We start from the raw sequence: 18,536 nt of genomic DNA, 5'->3' as shown, positions 1-18,536 counted from the left end.
GGTGCTGTGGCTTAGTTGGTCAATGCGCCTGTCTAGTAAACAGGAGATCCTGGATTCAAATCCCAGCAGTACCTCACAATGTAAAACGTTCAATCTCATTTGAAATATGTGTATTAAAGCTAATAGAAAGCAGTCATAAAAACATCTTCATTTGTGAGGAACTAAAACACTTTTAGAACTTTTATCTCCACCAAGGCCCAACAGTCTAATAATTAGTTCCCCAAAATTGCCAGATTTTTTTCATCAAGACCCAGGAGTTATTCTCTGGGAAAATAGTGAAAATATTTTAAAAAAGCAATCTGGGATCAGTCCCCTGCTCTGGATTTGCACCAAAATTCAATGAGTTCTTCGGTCACCCATAACACATACTTCCACAGAGTTTTGTGATAATCTGCTGTTAGTGTGTCATCTAGTTAACAAATAGATAAACCAAGAAACAAACGATCACTACTCACATGACTTACATCAGGGTGCTGTGGCTTAGTTGGTCAAAGTGCCTGTCTAGTAAACAGGAGATCCTGGGTTCAACTCCCAGCAGTGCCTCACAATGATCCCCTTTTATAACTAATACTAGAACAGACAAGCAAACATTATCATTAGTGACATATATATGTAATTTAGCAATAGATGCCTGTATTCACCACAAGCACTCAGTCACACTCACACGTACAGTCTTGAATAACAATATAACACCACAAAATACGCAGGAAAGAGGACATTTTAAAACCTCTTTCAGCAATGGTGCGTCATTTATTTTGATCATTTAGTACTACATTTAATGTGTTATGTCTAGTCCCCCAGTTTTATTCTTCTACTCCTGCTCCAGTCTAATGATGTAACACAGGCTAGTGTCTTTTGTTTCTCCATTCAGTGAACGTTACAGGTTTTATTTTGAAGGAGACCGTGTATCGTGTAGTATTTTTTCCGCTGATCTCTGTTTGCTTCATGCAGCTGAAGTGACGTCACGAGGGAATGGCAGTACCCCATGGTACCATCACCTAGAGGCAGCTACTGGTAAATACATCCTCTGATATTATTCAACCATTTAACTTGTAATTTATAAACCATAACCGAGGGAAATGTTGAATTTTAATTGAGTAATCTTTCTTCTTTATCTCCAAGTTCTTGATTATTAAAAGTTCAGGCTTCTCATGTGAAAACTGTTGTGAAACATGTTACATATTCTTTGAACGGACCACTAGGGGTCCTACCACAGCCACTGTGTTCAAGTGACATTGAGCAGAACATCCTGGAAGATTCCCCAAAGTCCATTACATATTGTACGAACATGACATAACAGCTTGAATAACAGCAGTGACCCGCTTTGTTTCATCACATCATACATTTTATTTTCATAAATGATCCTCAACATATGATCCAACATTGGACTTTCAAGTAAAATTAATTTTGGGGTAATTCTTTAAAATTAGAATTAGTAGGATTCCTTAAGCCGGGTTGCGCCCTTTTTAATTTTTTATGCCCATTCACAAGAAAAAGTCATGTAACAGATGGAGAATGCCACAGGGGAGGAAAATGTCAGAGGGAGGCGGGATCGAACTCGCTTCAAGGAATCACTGTCTCACTTCTGTGTCCTCAGTAGTTACACGGGAGTGGCCTTTAACAAGATGTTTATATCCCCGTTAATGTGGGAAAAGTAGACAAGAGAAAGAATGACAGCGAGTCAAATTAATACATGAACCCTAAAATACATTTACAATGTGCTGTTATGAAGGGTTTCCTCTGTGACCAGCAGCTTTTATTTTGTTAGGCTTTCGAGCACCTTTGGAGTGCAGCCACACACACTCACACACACACACAGCCACAATTCAGTGATTAAATAAACGGCAGAAGGTAAATTAAAAAATAAGAATTTACAACCCAGTTTATAGACAAATCTAAAACGATTGTAATTTGCATTTACCCCCCAAAAGAGCCTCAGCTAAATAAACAAACAAAAAAAAGGTCACTTTGCACGAGTTCTACAACTAAAGCAGAATAACGGGACAATTATTTACAATAAAAATAATCAGCTTTAATAAGTGAATCATGATGGTAAATTAATTGGGGCACTTTCATATTAAGCGAGAGCACGAAGCTAAACCGGCACATGATTTCCATCAAAGTTTCCTTAATAAGGCAAAGACACAACAGAGATAAAATTAATGGATTACAAACCTATTTACAACAGGGAGGAAGGAGGTGGAGGCATCATGATTCAAAAGAGTAGAGTCTAAAACAAGCCGCTTTGGGGATTTTCACGATCGACCATCGGAGCACAGGGGCATCCAATCACATCACAGTTGCACAGGGATGCAACTGCACAGGATCAAATAACTGTACAGAGAAGACTACTGCACTATAGTCCCTGAGGAATGAAAACCCACACAGACTGGCTGCTGACGTATTACACACACTCACACACACACACAGTACAAGTGATCAAGTTTTTTTCTCTAATCCCAGGGAGCAGCATATGAAAGGACTCGCTCTCCTGGGCTGTTCAAGGACGTCAGGATCATCACAATGACAAAGTTTAAACCCCCCATATTCCTGGCTTTCCCCTCCCACAAAATGTTCCTCAGTTTCAGTTCATTTCAAGTCTGCAGCAGAGGAGCGCGGCCTCATCGAGCAATTAAGCTCCTGACACTATCTGTTCAATGTTCGATCCATTAACCCATATTGATCAGAGAAGGGGAAAGTGAGGTTATGGCTCTCTTGAGTTTGATGGGGGGGTTTCCATTTAAGATGAGGAGACATCTCGGTCAGGGATTTTTCCAAACAGACATCGCAAAGTTTGTGCTGTGTGGCATTTTGTTTAACCACCCCTCTCGACATCAAGACTACTGATGCCCGTCGAAACGCAGACCCCGCGCTAAGACTGGCTGTAAGAGTTGCTTTGGTTCCCATTGGAGCTCTGGTCGCTCTCACTGGAGACAAGACAGAGAGAAAGATGGTGTGATGAAATCTAACTGCAGCGACGTGGAACTAAGAAACAATGATCTGCAGTTATTCAATAAACTCATTAGCATGCCTGCATTTATTCAAATTTCTACAGTAACATTTCTTTTTTGGTTATGGGTGGAGAAAAACATTTCAATGAGTTCCAATCCAACACAAATGTAGGTAAATGCAGCTTTATGTTGTTTACATATGGTTTATTTACTGTATATTCTTTTTTAACTGGCCAGAGTGTGTGGCTCAAGCTGCAACTTTAGAGAGAAAACTAACCGAGCCATACTACAAATAAAATATGAATGTACTCTATATAATAAGATTTGACGTACAGAACCACATCAGATTTACCTGTTAGGAGGAGGTTTGGGTTTAGGCATCTTGTTGAGCACAGCAGCGATTTCCTTCCTGTCGTCAAAGTTCTTCCACTGGTCGTAGAGCTTCAGAATCACACGGATGATCTCCAAGATCTTGACAGAAAACACATTTAGCTTGAACTATTGTCTCCACTGACCACCCACGATTTCCAGTGGTGCTGCTCCATTGAATCTGTTTCCACAAGCTTTCAGAAGATGTGCAAAAATATGGATGAAATTACAGACATTACAGAGTACAGACAGAAGGCTCCGTCTGCTTCCCGTGTATGCAACATTGAACATAAATAAACCCGAACACCCTATTTGGCTACCTTGATAGTTAAATTATCATTAAAAGACTGTAATTGTTTACGAAAAAAATCTAAAATTCCCATCCATTCAAATGAATACAGGCAACTTATAATACCACAGAGGTGAGTCTTACTTTGTCCATGTCAACAGAGAGCTCTGCAAACCACTGCCTGGCATCTTTCTGCTGAACCACACAGGCGACATGCAGACAGGCTGTGTGCAGAGAACAAGAACAACTGACCATATTGCATCAGATAAAACTCATTTCAAGTCAGTAACGATGTTACACAGCAGCAATGAGAGATGCATAGGGACAGATCTTACCCAGGGCGATCATGAAGGGAGGGTAGAGCAGACACAGATCAGTCCTGTACGTGTCATTCACTATTCGCCTGGTAAAGGACAAACGGCAGCACAGTGAGTTAATGTAGCACTTTTTGAATTTACTCTTTTTTCAGATAAAAACGTCTATCACTAAAGCAACAGATAAAGGACCACAGACAGTGTCCTACCAGGCCAGAGGCAGCAGCATATCCTCCTGTCCCATATCCTGCACATACTGCAGCAGTGGTCTGTACGGGTGGTAGACGATCAGGCAACAGTCCTGAAACAGGAAGTTAGATCAGTGATCGGTGGTGAAGAAAAACTCAGCAGCAACGATACAAATCTTTTTCTACTCACCATTAACTCCAGAAGGTAGAACTCACATTCTAATATCTGTAAAGATACAAAATACATTTTCAGACTAGTTAAACAATCATTATTAAATAATGTTATGAGAAACATTTGACTGTTTTTTTGAGTTTCTTTCATATTACAGAACACAGGTAAACATAATGTTATATTATGTTATAATGGTATTCTTTGACGTCTGTTACATGTTGGAAAAGTCAACAACACACCCACTTGCTAGCTGGGATTTTCCTGCTGTACTCTCACATGGGCTAACTCATACATTTTTCAGATGTTTTACTCGGGGGGGCTGGCAGGAAAAACTCAGCAGAATGTCCAGAGCAACTGACTCAGACATTTGCATTCTCACGTTCAGCCCCTTTGGAAAGTTTCATGAAAATGTCTGGACTTCTGTGCATGTCTGAAAGCAGCTATAAACTTCCTCACTGAATCATACTACAGATAAACAGATTGTGTGCAATTCCTGTCAATGCCGCCAACTATTATTTATAAAGTATTTGTGAATATACAAGTGGAATAAGCCTTGCAAAACCTATTGCTATCAGTGTTTCCTTTTACAATATCTTCAGAGTGGACATGAAATATTATGTTCAGGAGTTGCAGCACCGCGCTAACTCATTCTCCACTATGTGAGCCGGCCCCTCCTTTTATCGCGGCATGGTGGCTCTCTATAAATAATTATTTACACAGCTTTATGGACAGGCATCATGTCAGGACAGTCCCAGTGACGTCCTGGCAAGTCGGTGGAGATGCTTCATAAATAAAGTCCTGTGCTTGACACCAAAGTGACAGATGCTGTGCAGAGCAAATTTATGCACGCACTTGTACTTGGGTGGCCACGATTGAAGCAACAGAGTCTTCATCACATGACTGCGAACATTAGCAGTGGAATCTCACATAATGATAGACACCAGCGTGGTAACACTGTGCTGGTATGCTGTAATGTAGCACAACAGTGCATAAATAACCCTGCAGAGGACGCAAGCAAACAACTAGCATAGACATCCATTAGGATAGGGATACTTTGAGTGGTTTAACTGGTGAATTATGTTTTGTTTTGTCACCTCTGCCAAAAAGGTTGTTTTCTGTGCTGTTTGTCTTTGATAAGATTAGAAGCACAGTCTACAAAACCATCTGTTCACCTTTGTTTTTACCTTGACCTCCAATCAAGCCCAACCCTCACCTAATCATGAATGAGTGACATGCCCGTCCCTCAAACCAAACACACATTTGCACACTAATTAGGCACATTTCTTTTTCATTGTGTTATCAAAACTGCTGACAGAGTGGTTACTTTACTTTATCATGCTGTATGTTTCCTGTAAACGAATATTATTTAGTAACTAGTTGCACATTGCATATAGAGTGAGTTGCTCCTGATAACAGAAACTAAATCCCCAAAACAAAATATGTTTTACTCACATGATTCATTCTGTAAGGAAACTCCTTTGGGAAGGCATAGGAAAATCTTGTCTTTACTGTTTGAGAAAAAAAACATTATACTGTGTCCATTGCAGTGAAAAACACACTTTGACAGATCTGAAGAGTTGTGTTATAAAATATATTACTGAATGTTCTCACTTACACACAGATGTTGCTGCAGAGATCAACCTGGTATTGGATACAACTCCAAATTCCTGAAAGGAGCATAAGTTATTTAGCTAAATACAGAAAAACTTAAAAGCATAAAATTGTGGTGTTACTATCAACACAGAAACTTCCATACCTCAACTTTGGAAGCAAGGAAAACACAAGTAGGTGCCATGAGCACTGGGTCTATACTTTTCAGGGAATACCTGCAAACAAGAAGAGATGAATGTATTTCAACCTATAGGCTGGATCCCATGAAGAACACTGTGGCTATGGTAAATAATAATGTTATATTACTGAGGATAATGTTGTGATCCATTTGATTCTCTAAGACATTTTACTATAATGTGAATTTTTCATAGAGGGAAAATGGGTATAGTTATTACAGCTAATGAGCCTGCAGCTTGAAAAGCTTATGTGTATAAAGCCTTAAGTGATATTATGTATTTTGTCTGTGACCAAGTAGAACATGGTCTTCACTGTTTAGATGATGTTCCCCTTTAAATGCTCTGAAGACTGAACAGACATCAAACTACGGCTGAATAACAAAATAATATGAATAATTATCACCTTATTTTTATCAATAGCAAAGTAAGCAAAGTCAAATGTAATATAATATAATGCTTATTCATAAGATATTTGCTTTTATAAAGCGATAATAAAAACAATTTAAAACCACAACCTTCACTCAGGATCAAAAATCAGCTTTTACACTTAACAGAAATAATAACATAATTACCAACATCAAATCTTGATAGAATGTTTGGGCATTTTGCTCATCCCTACATCAACCTATTCCACATATCACCATGAGTATCACATACTGTAAAATCAAGATATTAACTTGTTAAATCCAAGCTCTTCCTCTTTCTTACCTGGCATAGAAGCGTTTGAAATAGACGGTTGCAGTGGCGATCACCTGCTGCCTCAGCTTCAGGTGTTCCCCTAAAGCCTGGATCACTGAGAGAGGGATGGAAGAATATATTCAAGTTATTCTATCTTTGAGTGTAAATGTACACAACAATAACAGCAGAGGATCTAACACATGTCATTATCACTTAGCATATCTTCAATCCCGAGTTAGTTACCGCAAGACATTATTCTAAACAAATATAACCACGTACCATTGGCAAAGAAGATCTGCAGTTTCCAGTACTCCTCCTCTGTGAGAAACTTCAGGTCCTTCTGTCGCTCCTTCATCAGGTCCTGTTTATCCAGCACCCACTGTAAACTGTGACACACAAAATAAACACACATCACTTTTAATGGAAACACAACTCAACTGTGAGCAGCCAAGCTAGCGGGTAGAACAACAGCACCACTATTAACGCCACTGTGCTAGCCAAACATGCAGCTATCGCGTAGCATGGAAGCTAAAACAGGAGGATAGTCTGATGAAGCTTTTTAAACACTACAATAAAAAGTGTGTTTCTTTCTGTTCGTGTGTTTTTAACAACAGGAAGAGTTCCGAGGAAGCTAACGCTGCCGCACACACACACACAGCTAGGCCTCACAACAAACACGACGACACGCGAAATAAAAACGTAACTTGAGAAGTTCTCAGTGAAAACTTACTAATGAGAACTTTGCCAGAAGTTTCCCGCCATGTCGCAGCAGCCGAGGAGAAGAAAAACACTTTTTTAATGATTGTTTCTTTCCGACAAAGAAAGTGGACAGCACCGGAAGAGAGCTCAGCAGACACTTGAGCAACAGCGAAACGTGTCCCGAAGCGCAGCGGAAAGGTTCCGGGATTTTATTTCCGCATCCCCCCAAACAAGAAGGTTTGAATAAATGTTTGACTTGTTCTTATTAAATAAAAAAACACACTTATTAGTTATTTGAATTGGGTAAAAACATTCAAATGTGTTTTCCAGGATGGAGGGACAGATGAGTGGTTTGGTCGGTGTACTGACAAAGTGATGGATGTGCTATTAAATTAAATATCTCACACTATATGAGAAAAACACCTACTATAATATTATGAGTAAAAGGTACAGTCAAATATGCAGTTTAAAAATACTGCATTACATCACGTGGAAAGGATTTCACATTTATATAAAATTCCTTCATACATCACCTTTAATAAATTCCTTTCTTGGCATAACTGTGATAAATGTTTGTAGGGACGCTCACACTGGGGTTGGGGAGGTTCAACATTCCTCCTGTGGTGCTGAGGGTGGGGCTGAGGAGGATATAAAGACCCCACCACAGACCGAAGGTGTGAGTGACCAGATTTGTCTTCTTGAAGTTTCAACAGCTACAGCCAGAGGTCAACATGAGCCGCAGTCCAGAGAGGATGTCCTCATACCGCCGTCACTTTGAGGGCACCTTGGCCGCCCCGTCTGTCTCACAGCTCCGGGTGTCCAGTCCCTCTCCCACCCGCAGGGACACCCGCCACCGGTCGGTCAGCTTCACCCGGAGTGGAGGGGCAGTGGGGCGCAGGTCCCTCTCCAATAAGACCCGCATGACCAGGTGGGTCCCCTGTGCTATTAAAACTACATGGAATTTACATTTTATTATAAATCATAGAAGTATTAACACTTAAAGGTTCAGTGTGTAAGATTTAGGTGAAAGGAATCTATTGGCAGAAAATGAATATAAAATATGAAATAATCTTAGTGATGTTTTCATGAGTCTGTTTCATCTAAAATGTACTAATTGTTGTTTTCTTTACCCTAGAATGGCTCCTTTATATATAAATACTTACATTTACATCGAGGGGGTCCTCTCTATGGAGGCCGTCATGCTTTTTACTGTAGCCCAAACTGGACAAACTAAACACCTTTTGAGTTTTTATGACAACTGAAATCTTCCACAGGTTCTCTTTCATGTTTGGAAGGGGAGGGTGAGTTGAGGGGTGTTCAGCTGCAACATGGAACTTCACCACTAGATGTTGATAAATTCTACACACTGAACCTTTAAGTCATATCACTTGGAATAGTAACCCAGGATTTTCAATATATCTTTAGTGAGAAAATCATATTGGTATATGTATAAAGCATTTTACAGAAGAGGTGGTCAAAATTTGATAATGTAATTCAGATTTATATTACACTGGGCTGCATGAACACTCATATTAATCATCTTATCGATCAACCTTTGTCAAATAGGAAAAAAAATGATTGAATCAAAACAATGATTAATGCATTGGATATTTATTCTGCTCCTGTCTGCAGCAGTGTTAGCTTGGGAGCACTGTGCTTTGGTATGTCCATGGGGCTCGGACCAAAACTGGACCTGGATGCAGCTGCAGCAGAGAACCAGGCCTTTATGGCTACTCGAACCAATGAGAGGCAGGAGATGGTGGCCCTCAATGATCGCCTGGCAGCTTACATTGAAAAGGCAAGATGCCCCTCAGCAGTTACATAGACACATTTTTATTCTGACAGTCTTAGCCAAACATCTCACACGGATTTGCTTTTTAGTTTCTCTTTTTTCTTGTCTCCTTTGAAATCTGACTTAATTTTGTCCTTTTACACTAACTACTCTCAAGTCCAGAAAATTATCTGAAGCTGTAAAACGAAGAGTAATACAGCCACTGACCCTTTAACTTCCGGTGACGTTTGCCTGTTCATTTGTTCCCTCCTGTAGGTGCGAACGCTGGAGTCCAAAAACAAGCTGCTGGAGGTTGAGATTGAGGCCCTGAAGGGTCGCCACGTCCGACCGTCCGGCCTCAGGCAGCTGTACGAGTCTCAGCTGAAGGAACTCAACAGGGAGGCTGAGCAGATGAGAGTCCAGAGGGTGAGTGAGGCTGACGCTGATCTCTACTTTCTGTTCATCTTAAGAACAGTTTGACCAATATATCCCTGCTCTATTACAGGATATGTCTGTGGCAGCCAGGGATGCGATGCTGGGCCAGTTGGATGCACTGAAGGCCAAATATGATGAGGCCTTGGAAGCCAGGAAAAAGACGGAGCAGGAGATCGAGTCACTACGTCCAGTAAGACACAGTGGAAAGTGAAGTTGTAATTCAACAGAAGAAATATTTTTTTTTTTACTAAACCATCAGAACATGTTGTGTCCCAGGATGTGGATAAAGCGACCTCAGCTCGGATCACCCTGGAGAAGCACCTGGAGAACCTGGAGACCGAGCTGGCCTTCCTGCAGAGAATTCATAAGGAGGTACGTGTCTGTCCATGCACATCATTCTGTGGCTGACTTCATTCTGTGTCTGACTCATGTCAGTGTCTGGTGACTGGCATGTTTTCAGCTTTATCATCAATGGTTTAATGGGCTGGTAATTATTGCTATGACAGATTACATTCAAATCGAGGTTTTCTTGATGGACTGAGTGAGTAAGACCATGATCATGGTATTTATGAGTGTGGTGTGAAGCTAAAGAGGGAAGCTATGATGAACTTGTAATGTGGGGTGAGTCCTACCGAGAGACATTCTTTCATATTTCTGAGTTTTAATTATTGTGAAAAGTTAGATAAACCACCATTCTATTTTACATTATTTTGTGATACAAGCCCAGTGGAGGATCTAGAATTTTTCTAAATCAGGGGCCATAAAGGGGCAACGATTTACAAAGAAGGGTCAATTAAATGTCCGACATGCATGCACAATCCCAGATTCAGTAAGGTGCACATTAAAGTGATTCTTTGTTTACTGTCAGCTCTTTAGCTTTGCATATTTTAAAAGATGTTCCATTATCAAGCACATTGTGTTCTTCAAAAAGTTAGTATAATCAGTAAGTGACTAGTATATATACATATATTAGTGTTTTACTGCTGTGTATGTTGCTTTTCTTTTAACTCTGGTTGTTTTGTTGTTGTTTATGATGCACTGAAAGGAAATTGAGGAGCTCATGCAGCAGATCTACTCAGCCACCGCCAGAGTGGACATGACTTTTGGCCTCCCAGACCTCTCGTCTGCTCTGAGACAGATTCAGTCTCAGTACGACAGCATCGCCGCCAAAAACCTGCAGGTATATGGTGCAATATGTTCAGACTTTGGAGGATTTGGCATTTATCATGTATCAGTGCACTTTCTACACCCAAAAGTCCCAAAACACGCTCAGCCAAAGGGAAGTTTAGAAAAACATTGATGTCTTTGGCACATTGGTGTTTACAACACTGTGTAAGTAAAAAGCATGTAAGAATATAAAGAGGTATTTTAATTTACTCAACTGCTCTTAATGTTCCCCCACAGGAAATGGATACCTGGTACAAGACAAAGTTTCAGGACCTGACCAACGCCACCACCAAACATGTTCAGAGTGTTCGAAGCGTGAGAGAGGAAATCGCAGGCTATAAGAAGGATGTGAGTCTGCTTTTCTGTTGTGGTTTGTGGCTGGTGCTTTCCTTTCCTAGCCTAAAAAAGCCGCATGTATTTGTGTGAGTTTAGCTCCTCAACAAGGAGCGTGAATTGGAGGCAATGAGGACAAGGAATGAGTATTTGGAGGCTCAGATCCGGGATGCAGCTGCGAGATACAAAAAGGAGGAGGAGGATTTACAGGTAGGATGAAGTTTCATTCCTATTCATACATTTTCATTAAGTGTACTTTCTGGTCATGTCGCCTGAACCACCTTGAAATAAATTTGTTCTGTTCTATCTGTTGTAACAGGAGCGTATAGAATCTATTAAGCTGGATCTGAATGTGATGAAGGAGAAGATAGCTATGCTGCTGAGGGAATATCAGGAGCTGCTGAATGTAAAGATGGCTCTGGAGATCGAGATCACCACCTACAGGTGAACAAAACATTGGCATAAAAGTTTTTTCGTGGTAAAGAATAATCTATATATCTTTCTCTATCAGGGTTATTTAACGTCATTATCTATTTTGCAGGAAGCTGATCGAAGGGGAAGACAGCCGTTTGAGCACCATGGTTCGTAACCTGTCCCTGACTGGGGGCCTGTGCCTTACTTCCAGTGTTAGTTTGCAAGCGGCCTCAGCCTCGGCTCCAAAAGCAACGACTTCAAAGCTGGATGAGGTCCCCAGTGACAAGAGCAGCAGCGGGGCTGAGAAACCAATAGACACTGGCAGACCGCGAGTGGAGGTGGTCTCATCGGACACCCAGACAGATGGGGAACAGGCCACAGAGACGTCTGAGAGGAAGACACTTCTCATCAGGTAGAGGGGGATTGTGACACAGAAAAAAAACAACCAAACAACAACTAACTGTGATAGTGTACAATCATACCTTTAAGTGGCCAAACAGTGCAGTCAAACTTTCTTAATCTTTTTCTTCTACCCATTTCCCTTTTTTCCCAGAACAGTTAAGACAGATGATGACACATACGAGAGCAACACACAGGAGCGCACCATCACCATTTCTGGAGCGGCTGATGACACAGATGAAGAATAATCGCTGACTTTGCTGTTCACCACTTCACGTTAGTCCGACTGACTAAGTGCTTTAAACACATTGTATTGCAGTGTAAGGAATTCCAACTCCAACAGCATGTTGCAATGCCAATTTCATTGTTTGTTCTTATCTTCATTAAGACTTTACACTGTGTCCTATCACTCTGCTGCTTCACCTGCTCTTTACTCTGTCAGCCTCTACTCACCTCTCTGCTCATTTTAACCCTCCTGTGTGTTGGGGACACGTCTTTGAAAGTAACAAAATAAACTGAATGCAAGCATAGTTGTTGTATTTCATTGGAAATAAATGAGAAGAGAGAATACCTTAGTCTAATATAGAAAGTCACACAGGTACACACTTCTTTCTTTCCATGGTTTATGTGACCTAAAGCAGCACAGTCTGTTCACAGCTAAATTAAAGGAAGTACAACTGATAACCCCCCCCCCATGTAACGTCTGATTTCACTGTTTTGATAAAGATAAAGCAAAGAACCCACAGTAATTATTGAGAATGATTTGATTTAGTAGAAGGCTACAACCAAAGGTTAACTGAAACTCTCTCTAAAACCTTCAACACATGAGTTGTCCTTTACAAACTAAAGACAACTCATGTGTTGATTATGTCATTATTTATATTAGCTTACATAGAAACTCCTTATTAGGCACATGGTTGCCTGCTGGAGATACAATAACAAGTCAAGTATTTTGCCTAAAGTTGCATAAAATCCCTTCATTGTCGCCACTCATGTTTCCCACGTTCATAATGACAGTCAAATAAAAAGAGAGTAAAGTTACAAAGTGCAATCTGCAGTAATAAATAATTGTTTTGATAAATTACAGCTTTATAAAAACAGTATCAACCGAGAATCCTATCTCAATTAAAATGACAATATTTATACCTATCAATGTTGTGGCTGGGTAGATGTGTTTAGTGCAATGGTTTGGGTTCATCTCCCACTCCCCCTGCCAGGCGATAAACAGCTAGGCTGACTTCATGTGCGAGGGCATCGGTACTCTCCTGAAAAACACAGAATATGGTGAGTGACCGCATTATGCACAATACACTCCCATCAGTTTTTATTCAGGGACACAAAGATCACCCAAAGAGGATGACGATTTCTCACCTGTGTTTCTGCCTCAGCGTAAACTCTGACTACATCCTCAGTGCCGGACGGTCGCACAAAGGAACGAGCCTGTTTGTGTTTCTTCACTAAACTGTCGATGGCCTCCTGCAGCCCTGCTGGGGTCACAGCCCGCCTCTCTGCGTCCGTCGTGTCTATCACTCTGCGGTCTGACACCTGCAGAAAAGAGGTCATGTACAAATACTAAGACTAAGACTGTAGAGTACTACAGTGTGGAACTGTGACATGTTGAATGGACAACTGAGGACTACTCATAAAACTGGGAACAATACAACAAAACAACTTCTTGTTAAAACAAAATAAATTTAAATATAGTGTATCTATTACTTTTAAACTATTTTCTGTAAAATGTTAAGACCTGTTCTACAGTAAACATCACACTTTATGAGGGTCAAAGAAAAGCAATTTCCCTATACAGTTAGCCAGGATTAACTATCAGAAATATTATACATGGTAATACAATGAAAACATGTGTACCTTGACTTTCAGCTGCCGGTTTGGCAGGTCACTGTAGATCGCATCCCACTGCTGGACAGTCATACCCTTGATGGCTAATATAGCTTCAATCAGCAGCATGTCAGAAATCGCATCACCTACAGTCTTAAGAAGAAATAAACATAAATAATGTTAACAAATATCTATACATAGATATGTATGTGTTTGTGTGTGTGTGTGTATGTGTGTGTGTGTGTGTCTACCTGGTTGATGAGGTTAATAGTGCTCTGCAGCAGGAGGGCTGCTCTCTTCCTCTCGTCGTTGATGTTGGGGTCCTCAGTGAGCTGCTGGATCTTCTCTTCAGCTGCTTGACTGAACAACACCTAAACACAACACATAATGTTCCTGGATCATCTTGAATCACAGGTGCTAGATTGTGGATTATTAGAGCTTTTGTTTGTGTGTCTGATAAACTCACAGTTCCGTGACCATTGGCCTCAAAGTACACGCCAATGTCAAACTCCTGGGCTGCATGATGAAGATGCTTCACTCCAGTTTTAGTGCATCGCACTACTACCTACAGAATGTCACAACAACATATATAAGCACCAACTTGAAATATGGAAAGAGCAGTAATGCAGTGTGTGTGTGTGTGTGTGTGTGTGTGTGTGTGTGTGTGTGTGTGTTTTCTCACCTTCATAGTATTCTCCAGATAGTGTGTTGAGCTGCCATTAGCGTAAGCGGTTTGGACCACTGCTATCTTCAAGTCTAAACCAGCCTGTTTATCCACAGAGAAAAATGAATAGTGAAGAGTTTGTGTGTACGGGCCTGTTTATTGTTTGAATGTTTCTATATGAGAGAGCACCTGTGTGAGCAGCTCTTTGAGGTAAGTGCTGATGAGAGTAGCGATCTTGTCTCCATCCAGCAGGTGAAACTGTCCCTCAGAGTCCGTGTAGTAATAAACGATTCGGTCAGCGTCGCCGTCGAAGGAACAACCACGCTCCCCGGGGTTCATCGTAAAACCTTCAAAAGATGTGGTTATTGCAAAACAATTGTAGAGACAGATATTTACACTAGTGAGTACTTAGTGTCAATATCTAAGTCGAGCTTCACTGAACTTTGAACCTTCGGGGGTGCAGCTTCAGTGATCCGTGGACTGAGTTCTGCAGTCGGTCTTCACTCACCACGGCTCAATTACACTTTTATAGTTTCAGAAAGAAAGCTGCAACCAGCACCAACACAGACCAAGCAAACTGCCCATTCCAGAACATTGCACAAGTAAACTACACTTGTAAAGACAGATATGACACTAGCAGATGGTGTTGTTGGATTTCTAGGAAATAAAATCATTATACATGTTTCTTCATGAAAATGGCACTAAAATAGTGAGTTTAAAGCCAAAATTTAATATGAATTAAAGCACAGAAACAACAGATCACAGCTGCAGGTACTAATCATACTTAGTTGTTGTTCATTAAAATCCTTTCCTGACGTCTCTCTACACCTTCAAAACAATGTGGACAAGGACAGTCAGACTTTTTTAAATGTGTTTTACCCGTGGGAGGTTTTTGCTGCACTTTGACAAAGTCGGCTCCACATTGGTGGTTGAGCTTCCCCTTGCTGCCGTCGTTGAAGAGAGAAATCTGCAGTTCCGTCTTCAGACGACTCTCCATCTCTCGCAGCTTCAGAGCACCAATGCCATTCGCGCCATCCACAGAGAGATGCTTCTGGTCATCAGTGCAGTTGGACGCCTACCAAAGAGGATGAGATGGAGGGAAGGAAGAAAAGGAGCGATTGCTTGTTGAGCAAAACAAAAACAAAGAGTTTTATCTAATGAAGTCAATATACACAAGACACACCCTATTTTCTTACATTCTTGATGAGCTGAATGAAGGCCTGGCACAGTTTGTGGTTGTAGCCTTCCACGGTGGCATCCCCATATTTCCCCTGTGTGTTCTGACAGCAAACCATGTAGTGGAGCTGCGGAGTGGTCACCAAACCATAGTCTGATAGGAAAGATGGAGAGAATCAGACGAAGAAAAGGGGAGAAAAGAAGTGAATAGAGACAGAGATGAGAAATTAATCAAAGCCAGCAAACAATCAAATCCATAGAAATGAGAAGGAGTTTAATTAACCTTACCTTTGCTGTGACCACCGAGAGCACTCACTCCATCCAGAACTGCCTGTGTAAGAGTGGCACTACTGCTCCTGTAATTCAAGGGCAAATATTTAATTTGAATGAGGAGGATTAATCCAAATATTAAATACAGGTTTATCTGTGCAGACTCAGAGGACAATCTGTAGGATTAATAAGATATTATAATGAATATTTTCACTTTTTAAAAAGTCAAGTTAAACAGGAGAAGCTCTCATGTGCACAAGTGCGGTAACTTTTTTAAATTTTGGCAAAAACATTATTGTAGATTTGAAAAAATGTATGTCTCGATGTCTGCTCACTAAAAATCAATGATACTAAAAGAAATTAAAAGCACTTATTTACTACTAGATACTCTTACCTGCATTATATTTCCATATATATTACATTTGTTTAATTCTGCCTCATCAAATTAAATATTACTCAACAGATCAGTAAAAACCTTTTACCTGGTGTCTCTGCCCACAAACACATTCGCCCCCTGGCTCATGTTAATGGCCTCTTTCTCTATAATGTCTTTCAAAGCAGTGAGCAAATCGTCCTGCTCTGCATTGGCCAGCTCGGTGGCATAGCTCTCCCATCCCGGTGTCACCATCTCTCCCATGGGGTCGATCAGCTTCACCCCGTTGTCCTCCTGCACACCCAAAGAAATGGAGAGTTATGAATATGATGTGTTTGAAGGAACAGTTAAACAGGTTGGTATCAGGGTGGGGTGAAACATGAATATTTTCAAATGGATGAGGTTATAAATGCCACAATAATTATTTTGCTACACCACCTCTGGGTTGTGAGATGCAGTGACCATCACTCCAATGGTGGCCTTGGTCTTCTTGGAGCGGAGCGTGGCCAGCAGTCCCATCCTGAACATGATGTGGTCCAGCAGTTTGGCGTTGGTCCTGAAGCCGGCGGTGCCATATTGCAAAACCAACCCTGCAGGCTTCTGGTGCTGACTGGACAGCTTTGATACTTCCAAGAACTGGGCCATGACTGAAATACATTAGCACATTAACATTGTAGGGGGCTCAATTTAAGGTTTTTAACCAATAAAGTTGTCATTTGTCAAAAGAATCTAGGTCGCATGTTTTGGTCCAGGCTATTTTAGGGCTGGGCGATATGGCCAAAATATTATCATGACAAAAATGTTTATACCGGTCAATATCGATAATTAGCACCGTAAATGTCACATTATCATTTTTTTTTAAAATCATTATTGCTTCTAAGTGTTACAACGAATTTTTGCTCCTGAGTGAAGGTTGTGGTTTAAACTCTTCTTTATGGGCAGAGAGTGACCAACACATGATAAACAACAAAACACTTCACCTCCTCCCAGAGCTAACAGAGAGCATGAGCAAGATATCAATATGCCCTGGACTTTAGATATATTGTTATAGTTATATTGCTATGGATCCCAGTTATATTGGGACAATTATTGATATTGTTTTATTGTCAGATAAGATTATCTGACATGATTTCATAGTCCTCATCAGAGGTCATCCAGTGCCAGTCGTGCTGGATGTATATTAATCAAAGTTAGTTTCAACAGTACAATAAGTTAACTAATTTTGACTACTAAAGTGAATGAAATACATTTTCATATTAACGGTATTAAGTTTGTAATTTTAAACGACAGGGTAGGTTTAAACAAGAAACAGCGAAACAGATGTCATCACCCAAGTGTATGTACATTACGACAGAATAGTTGTTATAGAATCATGTAAGTTGTCATAACGTTTATAGTGATCAGTTTTTGGGAAGTTAAATCTGTTGTAAATAATGAGAGCACACGCACCTTGAGACAAACTCAATATAGCTCCTGAAAATCAGGGACAAATCACAGACTGTCGAACAGCAAAGACGCAAACTACAGCAACTCAAGCGAAGAACATACATCGCTATGGTTTGAAGGAGAAAAGCATAATGAACTGAACGTTCTCATGCAAATGAACGCAACAACTGATACAAACAAGGAGAGGGCGAACTTTGTATGTCGTCTGACAAACATAATAAAATATCGATACGCATCACAAAGTGGAGCTTTATCCTGCAGAACGTAAAACAGTAGCAGAAGAGATGTTCTTAATTCACTTACCTTTCCAAAGCTGTGCTGAGCTCCGTTTCCACCGCAGATTCCAGTTTCTCCGGTTCCTCTTCTCCTCCCATTGACAACGTGGCTACACTTCCGCTTACGTCACGTGACGTAAGCACGTACGGCGCCGTCTGACGGTGAGCTTTTGCGCACGGGTGGTTTTTACTATGATGCAGCGGATTGATGATTCACACTTAGTATGGAACATGCATGCTCCTAATAATCTGCCTGGCCACATATTGAGTGTGTACACATGTGATACAGGCCTTTCCTAAATAACGTTAAGACAATAAAATGCAGTTTTTCAGGCCGATGCAGTGCAAATATGAAGTTTTATTAAATGGTGTACTGCTCAGGTTGAAGCTTCCTGAGGCTCGGTCCGCATATAAAGCCTCAGCTGATCATTATGTGGACTATTAGGTGGTGGTTTCACCAGGAGACCCCCCACCTCCCATCATCTGCCATTGGGCATACACTGTGTGCAAACCTGCGTGATGCATACACA

General features: G+C 40.8%; 3 protein-coding genes, 1 long non-coding RNA gene and 2 other non-coding genes across 8 annotated transcripts in view; 4 read left to right on the top strand and 2 right to left on the bottom strand.

Moving 5' to 3' along the window:
- trnat-agu (transfer RNA threonine (anticodon AGU)) lies at positions 1 to 74 on the top strand. Its single transcript has one exon. It is a non-coding gene; the product is annotated as a tRNA-Thr (tRNA).
- The window catches only part of LOC138405534 (uncharacterized), a 50,772-nt gene extending 48,257 nt beyond the window's left edge, over positions 1 to 2,515 (top strand). Inside the window, exon 4 of the long non-coding RNA XR_011239298.1 lies at positions 952 to 2,515. This is a non-coding gene — a long non-coding RNA (uncharacterized lncRNA). The remainder of the gene's footprint in view (positions 1 to 951) is intronic.
- Positions 470 to 543, top strand: trnat-agu (transfer RNA threonine (anticodon AGU)). Its single transcript has one exon. It is a non-coding gene; the product is annotated as a tRNA-Thr (tRNA).
- ccnc (cyclin C) lies at positions 1,324 to 7,640 on the bottom strand. Its single transcript, XM_020092012.2, has 12 exons — positions 7,479 to 7,640; positions 7,028 to 7,134; positions 6,779 to 6,863; positions 6,040 to 6,109; positions 5,899 to 5,950; positions 5,736 to 5,791; positions 4,302 to 4,337; positions 4,133 to 4,224; positions 3,945 to 4,012; positions 3,754 to 3,833; positions 3,304 to 3,422; positions 1,324 to 2,927 (listed from the first exon to the last, which is right to left on the bottom strand). The coding sequence occupies exons 1-12, from the start codon at positions 7,508 to 7,510 to the stop codon at positions 2,873 to 2,875; spliced, it is 852 nt and encodes a 283-aa protein (XP_019947571.1). The 5' UTR covers positions 7,511 to 7,640; the 3' UTR covers positions 1,324 to 2,872.
- Positions 7,641 to 8,100: 460 nt separating this feature from the next.
- ngs (notochord granular surface) lies at positions 8,101 to 12,496 on the top strand. Of its 3 annotated transcripts, none has more exons than XM_020091995.2 (11): positions 8,101 to 8,375; positions 9,083 to 9,245; positions 9,495 to 9,644; positions 9,724 to 9,843; positions 9,930 to 10,025; positions 10,699 to 10,833; positions 11,058 to 11,168; positions 11,253 to 11,363; positions 11,473 to 11,597; positions 11,695 to 11,979; positions 12,121 to 12,496. In XM_020091995.2, the coding sequence occupies exons 1-11, from the start codon at positions 8,179 to 8,181 to the stop codon at positions 12,212 to 12,214; spliced, it is 1,587 nt and encodes a 528-aa protein (XP_019947554.2). In that variant the 5' UTR covers positions 8,101 to 8,178; the 3' UTR covers positions 12,215 to 12,496. The 3 variants fall into 3 exon arrangements, with proteins under 3 accessions (XP_019947554.2, XP_019947553.2, XP_019947556.2); XM_020091994.2 differs by having other exon boundaries at positions 8,104 to 8,375; positions 9,080 to 9,245; XM_020091997.2 differs by having other exon boundaries at positions 8,106 to 8,375; positions 9,080 to 9,245; positions 12,126 to 12,496.
- A 79-nt stretch (positions 12,497 to 12,575) lies between these two features.
- pgm3 (phosphoglucomutase 3) lies at positions 12,576 to 18,194 on the bottom strand. Its single transcript, XM_020091992.2, has 13 exons — positions 18,035 to 18,194; positions 16,724 to 16,932; positions 16,395 to 16,579; positions 15,931 to 15,998; positions 15,663 to 15,796; positions 15,346 to 15,541; positions 14,656 to 14,813; positions 14,485 to 14,568; positions 14,269 to 14,367; positions 14,054 to 14,173; positions 13,833 to 13,955; positions 13,338 to 13,511; positions 12,576 to 13,231 (listed from the first exon to the last, which is right to left on the bottom strand). Exons 2-13 carry the CDS (start codon positions 16,928 to 16,930, stop codon positions 13,142 to 13,144), a joined length of 1,638 nt encoding a protein of 545 aa, XP_019947551.1. The 5' UTR covers positions 16,931 to 16,932; positions 18,035 to 18,194; the 3' UTR covers positions 12,576 to 13,141.
- Between the last annotated feature and the right edge of the window lie 342 nt (positions 18,195 to 18,536).

Source organism: Paralichthys olivaceus, chromosome 19 (genome assembly GCF_024713975.1).
Source record: "Paralichthys olivaceus isolate ysfri-2021 chromosome 19, ASM2471397v2, whole genome shotgun sequence".
Taxonomy (NCBI): Eukaryota; Metazoa; Chordata; class Actinopteri; order Pleuronectiformes; family Paralichthyidae; genus Paralichthys; species Paralichthys olivaceus.
The sequence above is the reverse complement of the archived record's forward strand: the minus strand, read 5'-3'. Positions and strand labels throughout refer to the sequence as shown.